We start from the raw sequence: 15814 nt of genomic DNA, 5'->3' as shown, positions 1-15814 counted from the left end.
ACACAAGCACCTGGTCAGGTACTAGGATATATATACACAAGCACCTGGTCAGGTACTAGGACGTATATACACAAGCACCTAGGTCAGGTACTAGGATATATATACACAAGCACCTAGGTCAGGTACTAGGATATAGATTCACAAGCACCTGGTCAGGTACTAGGACGTATACATACACACAAGCACCTGGTCAGGTACTAGAACATATACACACAAGCACCTATGTCAGAGCAAAGTCTATACAGTGCTCTTCTGCTCATGTATCAGTAACTGCTAAGTACTTACACAAAAATGTCATCTCGAGGCGTGATGTGGCTTAAACCTTCATCCATTTGGAAAATTTTGTGGAAGCGGTGATTATATACATCAGTGACCACCATCTAAGAATCAAGAGCACAAGCAGATGACAGGATGGCTCACAGAGCTCCTGTTCACTGACTAAAACCCAGAAACAGCAGGCAGAAACTCCTTGTTCAAGTGTTGCCTACCGAGAACCACCATTCGAGTGGTCCCAAGGCGACGTATGGCCAAGATGGAAAGGGAGCAACAGGCTATCGCCAGCACAGCTGTTTGATGACATTGCCTTCAAATGGGAGGAATGATGAGAAGGGAGTGTTGAGCAGACACTGGTCATGGCGTAGAAATCCCAGTGGCTTTCCAGAGCCAGTCTCTATACCTGCACCATGATGAAAGCAAGCCCTACTCTTGTCCCTCTAACAATGGGCGGCACCATCACAGTAAGAGAAAGACTGTTTCCCTGCGCTGAAAGGGACAGTGAGTAAGACCAGGAGCTACGAGGTATCTAAGACATTTGCGCTGTCCAATAACAAAAATCTCCCAAAACTTTCAGAGTAAACCCAAAGGACCATAAAGTGATTTAATGGTGGGAGGGACCACTAATGACTCCTTACATTTTCTGCAGCAATGCCAGACAGCTTGGAGAGTGCTTCACACAGGTCAGAAATGGCCCCCATCAATGGCACAGTCACGCGGTACTGCAAAGGAGAAACAGTCAAGGTGACAGGAGACAAGAAATGACCCTAGAGGAAGACACATCCTGGAGACGTAGGTTTCCTCCAGAGGCAGTGCATGGCCCAGATATGGCCAGCTGACAGAGCCAAGGCTCTGCTGTCAGTACGGCTGCAACATTCAGGCAGCCACCTCCTTCCCTCCCAAATATTGCTGTATCCTTTACCTTCTGGATTGGGTCAGCACTTCCTTTAAAGAAATGTTAAAAGCATATAAATTGCCATTTAATACTATGTATCACCTTTCTTTCCTTTTTTCCCCTTGAGACAGCTTCATTGTGTAGCTCTGGATGGCCTGAACCTCATTATAAAGACCAAGCTGGCTTCAACTTCAGATCTGTTCTACCTGCCTTTGCTTCCCTTGAGGGCCAGGAGAAAAGGTGCACACAGCCACACCCAGCAGGTATCACCTTGCCCTCTGCTACCAGCAGAATTGCATATGAAGACCCACTGACCATACCTGACTTGTTCTCCCACCTGACTGGAAGACAAACTTAAGGAAACTCTCTACTGCATCCTCCCAACATTCCAGGACCTTTAGCAGGAAAGGCAGGTTACTACAGCTACATGAATTTACACGGTGGGGAAGTGACAGAGATAGCCTAAGGACCATCACAAGTAATGAGCTTACACAGAGGTCTCAGAGCGGCCAAGGTGCACATACAGACTTAAGCCCAAGGGGACCTAGGGACAGTCAATGGAGTGTCCCATGCAGCAGATAGAATGTAGTCCCATCTGGGACCAGAGTCTACTCAGTGAGGGTGCTATGAAGGTGAGGATTCGGGTACCTGGATAGGTCTGCACTGAGGGTCAGCAGGAACCAGGAAGACCTCCATAATCCGATCCTTCTTCAAAGGCAGTGGGAGAGTTAGATAGCAAAATGGGTCAAAGGTCACAGAAACTTTAGCACATTCTGGGCAAACCAAAGTCGATTTGAAAAGGCCATGGAAAGTATCCACAATCACAGAATCATTCCGCAGCCTGTGGTTTTCCCAGGCTTCCTTTGCTACCACCTACATGAAAGGAAAAGGATTAAGTAGGGAGACTCGCAACATCTGTCCTTTCCCAGTGAACAGCCGAGAGCTTTTAGTGTACCGTAGTCTCACCATGGGCTAGCTCTACACCCACAACCATCGAGAATCTATGGCAAATAAGGGATTCTGAGAGCACCAAAGGCACACAGGTCCAACTGGGGATAGACCAATCCTTTTGTGCTTTTAATGATCTAAAGGTCCTTAGGGAAGATTTTTGTTTTGGGTTTTTGAGACAGGGTTTCTCTGTGTAGCCCGGGCTGTCCTGGAAGCTGCTCTATAGACTAGGTTGGATTGGAACTCAGAAATACACCTGGTTCTGCCTCCAAAATACTGGGATTAAAGGCATGGGCCACCACTGCCTAGCCTTAAGAGAGATTTTCTTTCCTTTCCTTTTAAAGATTTATTTATTTATTGTGTATACAGCATTCTGCCTGCATGATAGAGGAGGGCACCAGATCTTCATTATAGATGGTTGTGAGCCACCATGTGGGTTGCTGGGAATTGAACTCAGATCCTCTGGAAGAGCAGGCAGTGCTCTTAACCTCTAAGCCATCTCTCTAGGCCACTAGGGGAGAGTTTTTAATCCATGATATAGTTAAGCTGTTTTTTAAGATTTAAAAGCTACTTTAAAGCATTCATGTCAATTGTTTCAACGCAACAGGATCGCTAAAATAAATTCCCCTTTCAAGTACCAGAGAAATCAAGGCATCAAGTACATATGTCTTAAATTTAGTTTTAACCAGATTTTTAATAATCAAGGAAAGAAGAGGCTACTTTAATACTCTGGAGGCAAAAGACTCAAAATTTCTAGGCACTCTCAGATACACAGTCAGACACCAGCCCAGAGTACTAATGAGATCCTGTGCCACTAAAAACTGGGCTAGTGCACAGGCCTGTAACCCTGGCTACTTGGGAAGTGGAGGCAGAAAGATGCCAATTTCAAGGTTCCTAGGCTAGAGTCTGAGGTCAAGACCATTCTGAGCAATGTAGTTAAGACTGCATTTCAAACTAAACAATGCAAGTAGGCCATAACTTCAGCCCAGTGGTATGCACTTGGCCAATAGGAAGAAGTTGGAGGTTTTATCGCCAGTACCACAAATAAACCAACCCTGGCTGAGCTGTAAAGAGCAGTGACAGTGCTAAGAACACACGGTCAGCTGGAAAGTTCTCAGTGCTCCGCTCAGTCCTGGCTTGCCAATGCAATACTAAACAAACTAACTCACTCGAAGAACTCCGAGGAAGTGCTAGGAGTTTCTACGACTGGCCTGGGAGGTAGCTCAGAGGTTATAGGCCTGTCTAGCACTCAAAAGGCCCTGTGAGTTTGATCTGGAGTGCTGGCGGGAAAGGCAACTATAGTTAGCGTCCTTGCTGACTAGGTAACCGGGGCCCTTGCACTGACCCCAACCCCAGAGGTCTGTTCCCATGCTGCCAATAGAAGGGACTCTCTTTGGGACAGTGTGCCGACCCCTTCAGTATCATACCGCATCTGGTCGCCCATTGGCGTCCTTTGGCTCCAAGTAAGGCTTCTTCTTTACGCGGTTCAGGTCCTCGTGCAGTCCATCTAGAATAAAGGCTAGCAGCTCCTGAGAGTCTTGCTGTTGGTAGCCAGAAAACTGAGGAGCAAAACGTCCCACTTGCGTCTACAACAAAAGCAACTCCATTAGGAGACACAATAAAGTAGCTAAGGGGGAAAAGAAGCAAACAAAGTCAGGGCAGGGCCCACAGCAGCAGCTTACAGTCAGCTGGGCGACAGTCCCACTAACGCCTTACAAGCGACACTGAGGCCAATGGGACACCAGAGGAATGGCTCAGGTTAGAGGTCCAAGTAAACCACGGGCCTGAAATCAGGCCACTATCCTAACGGGAAGGGGCGCACTCTCAGCTGATAGATCCAAGCAGTGATGTGAACCCCACTCCAGTGTCTTTTTGTAGTTCACAGAGTTGAATTATACAGCCTTAGAAGTGATCAATCCAGTTATATATGAAACAGCCCTAACATCCCTAGGTCTGAGTGTCCAGTGCTGCTGTTCCCAGCAGCCCTTGGAGTGTAGTTTCCGTCAGCAGCACAGCAGCACTCTAAAGTGCTCAACCACACTCACACTCAACCACAAACTCCAGGATGAGCCCATAGTCTCTTGTGATAAGTCAAGCAATGTTCTACATCTGTGCTGTGTAATATTTTAGCTACTAACTACCAAGGTTTTTATATTTAAATTAGTTGAAAATAAAAGAGCAGCTGGGATGGAGCTCACCTCCCCTTTCTGAGCATGCTCAAAACCTTCCTTTAAGACCCTAACACCAAGGAGCTGGGTTTTTTTTTTTCCATCTGCCTCTATGGTACCCATGGAAGCCAGAAGATAAATTTCCTGGGACTGGCCTTACAGATGATTGTGACCATCATGTAGATGCTGAGAATCCAATCTAGATCCTCTAGAACAGCCAGTTCTCGTGACTACAGAGCCATCTCTCCAATCCCTCTTCCCCTGGTCAGATTCTTGGTCACAGTAACCACATGACAAGTGCTCAGTAGCACCTGGTCTAGCAGCTACCACCAGACAGTGCAGCTATCAACTGTGTCCATCAGTATGCCACCCCAAAATGCTATTTGTAAGTCGTTTCCACTTGAGCAAATCCAGGGTGCTGCCGTCCAATGTTAGTATCCTTTAGGATTTAGTATTTAAATGGTAATTGACTTGTATTTCTCACAGATTCAAGTGACTGAGAAGATGAAAGAGTCCTCACTATTAACCGACCACTTAAGATATTTTTTTTCCCTCAGTGGAAAAAAAAATCTAAGTAAGAATTGCCTTTCATGGGGCTGAAGAGATGGCTCAGCGGTTAAGAGCAATGACTGTTCTTCCAGAGGTCCTCAGTTCAATTCCCAGGAACTACATGGTGGCTCACAACCACCTGTAATAGGATCCAATGCCCTCTTCTGGTGTGTCTAAAGAGAGCCAATGGTGTACTCACATACATAAAATAAGTAATTCTTTAAAAAAAAAAAAAAAAAAAAAAGCCGGGCGTGGTGGCGCACGCCTTTAATCCCAGCACTCGGGAGGCAGAGGCAGGCGGATTTCTGAGTTCGAGGCCAGCCTGGTCTACAAAGTGAGTTCCAGGACAGCCAGGGCTATACAGAGAAACCCTGTCTCGAAAAACCAAAAAAAAAAAAAAAAAAAAAGAGAGAGAATTGCCTTTCACTAGGTAGTGGCGCATGCGCCTTTGATCCCAGTACTCAGAAGACAGAGGCAAATAGATCTGTGAACTAGAGGCAAGGACAGCCAAGACTATACAGAGAAACCTTGCTATGAAAAGAATTGCCTTCCATATCACCCTCTGAGAATGCAAGTCTATCCCTGCCTTCTGAGGTCCTGACTAGAGCACAGAGACATGGGACACAGGATTCCGGATTACATCACTTTAACAGTCAAAACTAAACATTTAGGGGCTGTCAAGATGGCTCAGCGGATAAGAGCACTGACTGTTCTTCAAAAGGTTCTGAGTTCAAATCCCAGCAACCATATGGTGGCTCACAACCACCTGTAATGAGATCTCTCACTCTCTTCTGGTGTGTCTGAAGTCAGCTACAGTATACTTATGTATAATAATAATAAATAAATCCTTTAAAAAAAAAAAAGCTGGGCGTGGTGGCGCATGCCTTTAATTCCAGCACTTGGGAGGCCGAGGCAGGAGGTGGATTTCTGAGTTCGAGGCCAGCCTGGAACAGAGTGAGTTCCAGGATAGCCAGGGCTACACAGAGAAACCCTGTCTCGAAAAAACAAAAACAAACAAACAAACAAACAAACAAAAAAACCAACAACCAAATGTTTATAGTCTAGTCTAGATCATAGGGCCCAGGTGGTGGTGCACACACTTTGATCCCAGTATTTGGGAGGCAGAAGCACATAGATCTCTTGAATTCGAGGCCAGCCTGGTCTACAAAATGAGTACCAGGATAGCCAGGGATATACAGAGAAACCCTGTCTCAAAAAATAAAATAAACAAACAAAACTGTAGTACTGAGTCAGGCCTGGTAGCACATACCTTTAATCCCAGTACTCAAGAGCCAAAGGCAGCTGCATCTCTCTGAGTCTGAGAATAGCCTGGTCTATATACTGGGTTCCATGATAGCCAGTGCTACATAATAAGACCCTGACTCAAACAAAACCCAAACAAACAAAACCCAAACAAACAAAACCCCCACACCACCAAAAACAAAACAAAACAAACAAACCAAAGTAAAAATAAATAAATAAATAAAATAAAAAGCCCCCCACCCAAAACTCCGCAGCACTGAAAGAAAGAAAAGGACGGTCTGATAACATGAACTTATTTTAAGTCTTAGATTATACCTTTTTTTTTTTTTTTAAACAGTATAAGTTCTGAGTGTCACTGAGTGCCATAGTACAGAACATGACAGAGGTCAGAGAAAAACTTCCTAGAGCCGATTATTTCATTCTACCGTAACATGGGTTCTGGGGGCTGCGCTCCGGTCATTGGGCTTGCCTTTACCACTGAGCCATCTTGCTGGCCCCTCAGAGTCTACCCTCACCTAGGTCAAAATGCAAGCAAAGGGATGCCTTAGTGCAATATGAAGCCGCTCCCTTCAAAACAGATAAGGGGTCTAACACACGGGCTCAGCAGATAAAGATGCTTACCACCAGGCCCGACAGTCTGAGTTTGATCCTCAGGATCCACACGCTAGAGAGACCCATTCCTGCAAGTTGTCCTCTGACATCTACACTTGTGCTATGGTACATGCATGTGTGCACAACTGCATTCAAGTGTGCACACAACCTACCTTGAACATCCGTGGTGCCACGTGAGTGTCCCTTCCAGACCACATCTGCTTGATGAGCTCTGCATAGGCCTCTGCAATCTCCCCTTTCATCCCCAGAGGGTTGTCTCTGTTGATCTCGGCCTCGTACTCATCTTTGAGAAAGTACTCAGTCAGTGGGGCAGTGTTGCTCAGGCACTGAAACAGAACAAAGCCAGAGCTTGCAACCCTTCCAGACAGTATGAAAACAGTTCATACAGACCAAGTCCTTTCTGTCTGATACACTTACAGACCAAGCTGGTTTCAAACTCTTGGTCACCCTCCCACCACAGCCTTCCAAGTCCTGGGATTGCAGATATATAGAAGCATACCAGAGTTGTGCATTTTGAATCCTGGACACTCTATTTGCATTTTCTCTTGACTACCATTAATCTGTATCCTTTCCTCATTAAAAACAATTATCATGAATTAACTATCATAGTTTTAAGTAAATCCTAAATCCTTCTAGCAAAGTATTAAAATTGAGAGCACTCTTAGGAAACCCTGAACTTGCAGTTGACATTTTTAGAGACTATGACCTCCTAATTTTGGAGTGGATTCTTAATTCCTTGCAGCCCATGTCTATCAGATGTTATTACATAGTACCTACCCAATAAATATGTGATGAATGAATAAAAAGAGATTTCTGAGATAGATCTCCCTCTGTAGCCTAAGATTTTTGAACTTGAGATCTTCCTGACTCCCGAGTCCTGAGATTACAGTCATAAACTACCATGCTAACACTGGTTTCTATTTGGCTCTGTAGCAGTAGTGCTAGGGACTGAATCCAGCATTGAAGATGCTTAATATGCTTGACAATGCCAAGAAAGACCTCAATCACCCCGAGCCCTTCTTGCCTTTTTATTTTAAGAGAAAGTAAGAGTCTGGTGTCTCAAAAAAATATCAACCAACTAACAAAGCAATAGATGTTTTAGGACCATAAACACTGACGATGCCACTCTGGAGCAGCCAGTAGGAGGTACCCTAGCAGAGACTGCTGAAGCACTAAAAGGAAGGGGGGGGGGCTAATACTAATTTTTCAATTAACAAACTCCAACCACAGTTTTATTCAGTTGGTGACACTCCCCTCTACCTGCAAAGCAGAGTTCATGAAGCAGGTGTTCCCCAGGTTTCCAAGTCCACAGAGGCCAGGGTGTATATGAGGTGATGGGGGCTCCTGGCAATTATACGAAGCAGAGAAGCCAGATCCACTGAAAAACACAACCCACATCAGCAATAAAACCAAGTGCTGCACATATCCCCTCAGGACGACTTTCGGAGCTCTACTTGGGCATTGAGATTTTGTGCCTGGTTGTCTCATAATGTACCCTACCGTCTCTGGTCCTCCAGAGCCACCCCTCCATCTTTACTTGACTTGTCAGCAGGTGTAAGTATAGTGGAGAAATGCTATTTGGATTTTCTTCTTTTAGACTTTGGCGAGTAATTTTATATCATTCTAGAAGGCTATCACACGATAACAGGAAAACATATTTTAGGTACCAAGATCAAGAGCTTACATTACACGTGCCACCATCCACAAGGCCATACTACCCTCAACTGGGCCTGAGTGTTCATCTACTCTTTCCTTGCTTACTCTCTTCCATCCTGTTTATATCTCGTGGCAGGCACTCCTAACATTCATAGAGAAAGGAACACAGCTACTAAAAGGAGAAACAGGGTTCTACAGGACTGAGAATTGCCCCCTTGCAACTGCCATCTGACCAGCCCATCCCTTTACAAATGTTGTAATCTCCCTACACCAGCTACCATGCCTTCAAGATTCTCAATGGCTTAGACAGGAAAAAACACCAGACAGCAAAAGGACAAGTGAGCAGAGTCAGAAGGATGAGGCAGGAATGGGCTGGAGCAGAGGCCACATGCAGCATGCTCTAGCAGGCAGCTCTAATCCCACAGCTTTATTTTAGGCACAGATGAGCAGCCCAGGTACGCCTGAGAAAGGAGGCAGAGGAAGGAAAGCACAGTTAAAGGCCTGTTCTTACCCCCTGCTGACACCGGAGCTGTGCATCCCAGAGCTGTTAGTGCTATCACCATTTGCAATGAGAGAGGCAGACACTGAGCAATAGGGACTTGCGGATGGTTTTGAAGAGGTAGTGAAATTTCTGCTAGGTGCAGTGCTTGATCTGGAAGGGGGAAGCAAAAAACAATACCACTGACTATTTTAAAAGTACAGGCCCAATTCACTGCTTTAGGTCTCGTCTCAATAAACATTCCTAAATGTGCTTCATGGCTCATACTTGAATCCCCAGAATCAAAAGGCTTGAGGACAATCTGGCCTACATGGAAAGAGGAAAAAGGGAAGGAAAAACATTCTCCATTCTCAGTTAAGCTGCAAAAGCACTGTCTTCACACTAAGCAGGAGCTGTGAAGTAGAAAGGAGAGAACTTGTCAAGTTTGTGGGCCCAGCTCTGGTCATCTAGGGTGGCGTGGGCAGCAGCAAACTAGAGAGAGAGAGATTCCCATCTGAACCTAGGTGGACTGACATCTGACGTCAACCTCTGGCTCCACAAGCCTGTGTCTGCATTTACACACAAACACACATAGTCATCCATTCATTCTTTCATCCACTCATATATATTCTGTGTGTGTGTGTGTGTGTCCACCTCGTGTGATGGCTCAGCAGGTTAAGTCCTCCTCGTTCTAACTCCTAGAGCTTGACAATTCTCTCCTTCAATTTTGTCTATGTTGCTTATGGATCAGGGGCACAAGTACTTTTCCTATTGCTCTCCTTTCCTGACCCAACGTTAAACTGTTCACTTTATGGCTGTATCCTCACGCACAACAGTATCTGATACTGCACCAGACATCAGAGAATGTGCCTCACTCCACTCTATGCTCACTCTTGATCAACCACACCACTCCAAGAGACTCTACCCTTCATGGAGTCTCAAGGAGGTACTGCTACGTTTTCAAAAGCTGTCTCCCTTAGTGAAAATTCTTAGGCTTCAGAGTGTGGGGTGGATAGGGAGAAGGAAAACCAAGAAGACAGAGGTCCAAAGGCCAGGCCAGCCAGCCTGCCTCTGCCTGGGTTACCACCTGTAACCTCACAGGCTACAAGCTGAGCACCTTGAGGGTTTTCTCTAGAGCAGTGGTTCTCAACATTCCTAATGGTCACACTCTTGACAGGGTTTCTCTGTGTAGCCCTGGCTGTTTTGGAACTCACTCTGTAGACCAGGCTGGTCTTGAACTCAGAAATCCGCCTGACTCTGCCTTCCAAGTGCTGGGATTAAAGGCGTGCGCCACCACTGTCTGGCAGTGTTCACACCCTTAACACAGTTCCTCAGTCTGTGGTGATCCCCAACCATAAAATGATTTTCATTGTACTTCGTAACTGTAATTTTGCCTGTGTTTTCCCATGGTCACAGGCGACCCCTGTGCAAGCCCTGGAGGGTCCACAGGCTAGGGGTTGCTGTCTGCTTGGTGCACTCTGGTGAAGAGGGGGGCAGTCCAGCCTGCACTTGCCTACTGTTCCCTACTGTTCTGTCACAGGTGTCTACTCAGACAGGGGCTTCACAACAACCCAGCTGGGTTCTCATAAAAGCACAGATGTGAAAGTCTAAGGAGGGCTGGATTGAGGCTCGCATGACCAAAAGCACTGCTGCTTCTGCAGAGGACTCAGCAACCATACGATTACAACCACGTGCACCTCCAGGCCAGGGAATCCAATACCATCTCATAGCACCAGGCACACACGTAATACACAGATATACATACAAGCAAAATGCCCATACACATATACAAAAAAATCCAAAGGAGCTCTGAGTTCAAGTCAAGATGTCCCAGTTACAGTCCTCAGCAGAGTCCCTAGATCCTTGTAGAGGCGTTCGTTCCTGTGTCCTGACTGAGTCAGTAAAGCTTTTCTCACAGTTGACTGCTTCACCTCTGCTTCTGACTGCATGCCCACTATGACTCTCCAGCTTCCCTCTCACCTCCAGGGAGCCTCAGGATTACAATGGGTCCACCTGGAGAGTCTCTTGATTTCAACATAATTAATTTAATCACACCTGCAAAGCAGTCAAAGTTCTGTAATAAGGACAAACATTTTGTGGCAATATGGTGTTTTCTACTAAACTTTTGTTTTGTTTTACGTATGCATACATGTGGGAAACGTGCATATGTGTACACATACATGTGGAAGCGGAGGTTCATGCTAGTTGTCTTCCTTCACTGCTCTTCACCTTCTACTGAGGCAGGTCTCTCTGAATACAGGGTGAGACCATTTCTGCTAAGTGGCTGGCCAGCTTGCTCTAGAGATCCCTGCCTGCAGCTCCTGTGCACTAGGATTACAGGCAGGCTATCACACTCACCCAACACGGTGAGTTCTGGGAATGTGAACTCTGGTCTTCACGCTTGCATAGCAAACAAATGACCTGCTGAGGCATCAGCCCAGCCACAGGTTTGTTTTGTTTGTTTTGTAGATATGCTCTCCTATATATCAGGCTAGCCTAGAATTCACTAAGTATCAGAGGATGGCCTTGAACTCCCCCTCCTTCTACCTGCCACACAGGCATGTGTCACTACAGCTGCCTCTGTCATCAGGTCAGGAAACACTCATGTTATTTCCCTGCACTACATCCTAGAGAAAAGCCATCACTTTCTACTGCAACCTTCTAAGGGTGCACAATTCCACAAGCCACACAAATATCTCCTGGCATAACTGTGCTTGGAATCCAAATTTAGTAGCTGAGCTGTAATCTGTAAGAGGCCAAGGAAAAGTCGAGTAGGAGCAAGCCTTTCGTCGTCTCACCCTGATCCTCCTTCCTTTCTCAAAGCCTCTAAACTACAAGTAGAAAAATAAAGGAGCTTAACACACACACACACACACACAAAGCCACAATATCAGATCCAACCCCTTTACTCCTCCCCATCTCTTGTCCTGACGGAATCCTGACAGCTATTTCGTACATGAATGTCAAGCAGGCTGCTTAAAAACTGGTGCTTTGGAATGAGAAACTGATTTTCCATCTAATTCAGAACAACCCTTTCCCTCTTTCCCTTTCTCTGCACCTATGAGCCAGGTACATGGGAGAGAAGATTCACTTACTTTGACTGCAGGGTCTGCCGGGGCCATGTGCCATCTTCATTTTGGGGCTCAATTACTAGCACCTGAGTGAAAGGGGAAACCAGATGAGCACAATGCAACAAACCCTACCTCTGACATGCTTACTGCCAGAAGCCTTCATGACACACACCCCAGTCAGAGTTGCCAGTCTGGGCATGGGTTGGGCCCTCCTACCTGACCCTGGTACAGCCCAGCATCCTGGATAGTGTTGTCTAGCTTGCTCAACTGCTCATAGGTGTTGCTCATGTATTTGTTCCAAAGCCGTGTTTCACGTTCTGCAGGGATGTTGAAGAGCTTCCTCATCTCCTTCTCAATAGTTGCTAAGAACAGACAAAAACATCACTCAGGATTGTCTCCAGAAATAAAGTTAAAGATAGCGTAGAATTCACTAAGTACCAGAGGATGGCCTTGAACTCCCCCTCCTTCTACCTGCCACACAGGTATGTGCCACTACAGCTGGCTCTGTTTGTCATCAGGTCAGGAAATACTCATGTTAAGGCAAGCTGGGTAGTGGTGGTGCACACCTTTAATCCCAGCACTCCGGAGGCAGAGGCAGGCAGATTTCTGAGTTCGAGGCCAGCCTGGTCTACAGAGTGAGTTCCAGGACAGCCAGAGCTACACAGAGAAACCCTGTCTCGAAGAAAAAAAAAAAAAAGAGAGAAAGGGAAGAAGAAAGATGGAAAGATAAAGAAAGAAAAGTAACATAAAAGCTAGAAAACTGGAAGCTAGGTTGTGGTGGCACACAACTTTCTGTCTCAGAAAACAAACAAATAAGAAAAGAGAAGCTTGTTCTATGATCATTAATGTTAGACACACACACACACACACAAATACAACCTTCTGAGTTTATTTCACCAATTTTTGATGGAGTGGGCAAGGCCACAGGAGAGATCTGAGAGAGTAGGGGAGGGGTGGAGTAAGGAGAGAGAAGGGGAGTGATGTAATAAAGTTTTAAGGAAGAAAAAGTGACCTCGAAGCCAGGATACACACAGCCCAGCCCGTGGTTTAGCAATGGAGATGATACACAGGATCATGAGTTTGAGGTCATCTGAGCTACACAGCAAGGCTTCATCGCAAAGAAAGTGGGTGCTAGGCAGAGTGGACAGAGGATGTGGTTTAGTGTAGAGCGCTTGCTCAGCATGAGGAAAAGATCCTGAGACTGATCCCCAAAACAACAACCCACCCAAACAGAATCAGCCATTCTCCCCCGAGATTGTTAGCTTTTTTTAAATTAATTTTTATATGTATAAATGCTTTTTTGCCTGTATGTATATGTGTTTGATACCCTCGAGAGCCCAGAGGCTGAGGGTCCATGGGACTGGAGAAAGAGAGTGTGGTGGTTTGAATGAGAATGGCCCCCATAGGTTCGTGGCTTTGAATTCGTGGCTCCCAGGTAGAGGAACCAACCATTTGGAAGGATTAGGAGGTGTGGCCTGTTGGAGAAGGGGATCCCTGGGAGGCTCATGCTCTCTCCTCCTCTCCGAGGTACGTATGGAAAGCCTGCAGATCAGTATGAAAATACTGTTGCAGCACCACGCCAGTGTGTTTCCTGCCATGACGCTCGGGGACTAATTCTCTAAAACTGTAAGCAAGCCCCCAATTAAATGTTTTCTTTTATAAGTGTTGCCTTGGTCTTGGTGTCTCTTCACAGGAATTAAATAGTAACTGAGACAACTGTAAACTGCCACACAGTAACTACAGATGCAGTCTAACTCCTCTGCAAGAATAACCAGTGCTCTTAATCACTGAACCATCTCTCCAGCCACTGTTATGTCTTCTGTGTATGGTATGTGGTTTATTAGTGCTGGTATATGCATAAGCATGTGTGTGGGTGGGTGTCATTGTGGGGACCAGAGGCCATATTTAGGTATCTTTCCATCCCTTCCCATCTTTTATTTTCTGAGACAGGATCTCTCTGTGAATCTAAACGTTCATTGATTGACCTGGAAGTAGTGACCAATGAGCTTCAGGGATCTACCTGCTTGTCTCACGTTCCCCGGTACTAAGGTTTAAGATACATACCACACCTGGATTTCCTATATGGCAGGGATCTGAACTCAGTTCCTCAGGCCTGAAAAGCAGGTCCTTACCTGTTAAACCATCTTCCTAGCCTTTCCTCTTTGAAATAGGCTCTCACACTGGCCTTAAACTCTTGGCAGATCCTTATGCCTCTGCACTCCAAGTGCTGGGATTACAGGTGTTAGACACCACGCCCAATTCAAGTAGTAAAGGCTTTTATTGGTTTTTGTTTGGTTTTTGTTCTGAGACCATGAGTGTAATCCCTAGGATCATATAAACCAGGCACTTAGGAGGTGGAGACGGGGGATCAGGAATACAAGGTTATGCATGACTTTATACAGAGTTCAAGCCTGCTTGACCTACTTTGCTGGCCATTTTGCTTGCCCAAGTACTGTTCTAAAGAACACAGTTCCCAGGTCTGGTTCCTCATAAACATTCCCTCACCAAGACTTCCAAGTCAGAACTGAAGACCACAGATGAGTAACAACAGTGAAAGAGAGCAACACAGCTTCCCTCTCAGCAACTACAATACCCTGTATATTTTCACCAGACATGCAGAACCCTGCCAGCTGCTTACCAATGGTGTCAGCTTTGCTAAAATGGCAACTTAGCACATTGGTGGGGTCACTGTTCTCACAGAGCTTCAGCTCCAGTAAATACACTTCCACTTTGCAGTGCTTGACAAACAGGCCATGCTCCACAACCTGTAAGCAAGAGAGGCAAAGGTGAAGGAGCGGTGGTGGACATCTGGACAGTCCTGGAAGCAACATGGCTCAGCACCAGAAGGCTAAAACCTCCCAGGAGAGAGAACCTTCTGTCAGGAATTGTTTGTTTCTGAGACAAGGTCTCACTATGTAGAGTAGCTTGGAACTCACTATGTAGACTAAACTGGTCTTGAAATCAAAGAACTCTACCTCTTCTAAGTGCAAGAATTAAAGGAAATGTATCCCCTACATTTGATCTAAGAAAAACTAATTTTTATTCAATTTTACAAAGTATATACTGAATAGCCAGGCAGTGGTGGCACACACCTTTGATCCCAGCACTTGGGAGGCAGAGGCAGGCGGATTTCTGAGTTCAAGGCCAGCCTGGTCTACAGAGTGAGTTCCAGGACAGCCAGGGCTATATGGAGAAACCCTGTCTCGAAAAAACCAAAAGAAAGTATAGACTGATTTTATCAGCATATATCCCAGAAGTTACAATTTTTCCTACTATAATGAAGAAACAAGTATATCTTCAGGGAACCAGACAGAGATCTGTGTGGATAAACCAGGCCCTATAGGACATATCTCAGAAGGTCAGCTTTGAACAGAAAACTCTTGCTTTGGCCCTTACAGAGTCTGTCAAACCTCAGCAGAATGCTTACACTCTACACTGACAGCATTCGCAGACCTCTGAAGAAGGCTGTATGCCCACAATGTTGATTCCTTAGCACTCTTAAGGATTTCAAACTGTCAAAAAAACCAAAAACAAAAACAAAAACAAAGAGTTCTGAAGCCTTGCATGGTGACACAAGACTAATCTCAACTCGAAGGATATTGAGGCAGAAGGATAAAGAGTTCAAGGTTGGCCTGAACTATACAGTAACTTTAAAGCCATCCTAGACTACATGAAACAGTTTTTTTAAAAGGGAGCAGGTGGGTTGGTAGTCATGGTGGTTCTGATTTGAAATAATGACTCCTTAAGAATGCAGCTCTTGGGCTGGTGAGATGGCTCAGTGGGTAAGAGCACCCGACTGCTCTTCCAAAGGTCCGGAGTTCAAATCCCAGCAACCACATGGTGGCTCACAACCATCCGTGACGGGATCTGACACCCTCTTCTGGTGTGTCTTAAGACAGCT

General features: G+C 45.7%; 1 protein-coding gene across 2 annotated transcripts in view; it reads right to left on the bottom strand.

Annotated features, from left to right (window-relative positions):
- Positions 1-15814, bottom strand: part of Usp4 (ubiquitin specific peptidase 4) — a 46387-nt gene that overhangs the window by 19434 nt on the left and 11139 nt on the right. The window contains exons 4-13 of one of the 2 annotated variants that reach the window (XM_021173310.1): positions 14552-14678; positions 12130-12275; positions 11938-11999; positions 8876-9016; positions 7969-8086; positions 6861-7034; positions 3544-3702; positions 1817-2041; positions 912-995; positions 286-380 (exon numbers count right to left, since the gene is read on the bottom strand). In XM_021173310.1, the coding sequence (XP_021028969.1) occupies positions 286-380; positions 912-995; positions 1817-2041; positions 3544-3702; positions 6861-7034; positions 7969-8086; positions 8876-9016; positions 11938-11999; positions 12130-12275; positions 14552-14678 (1331 nt within the window). The remainder of the gene's footprint in view (positions 1-285; positions 381-911; positions 996-1816; positions 2042-3543; positions 3703-6860; positions 7035-7968; positions 8087-8875; positions 9017-11937; positions 12000-12129; positions 12276-14551; positions 14679-15814) is intronic. The other variant, XM_021173311.1, reaches the window with a different exon arrangement.

Source organism: Mus caroli, chromosome 9 (genome assembly GCF_900094665.2).
Source record: "Mus caroli chromosome 9, CAROLI_EIJ_v1.1, whole genome shotgun sequence".
Lineage (NCBI taxonomy): Eukaryota > Metazoa > Chordata > Mammalia > Rodentia > Muridae > Mus > Mus caroli.
The sequence above is the reverse complement of the archived record's forward strand: the minus strand, read 5'-3'. Positions and strand labels throughout refer to the sequence as shown.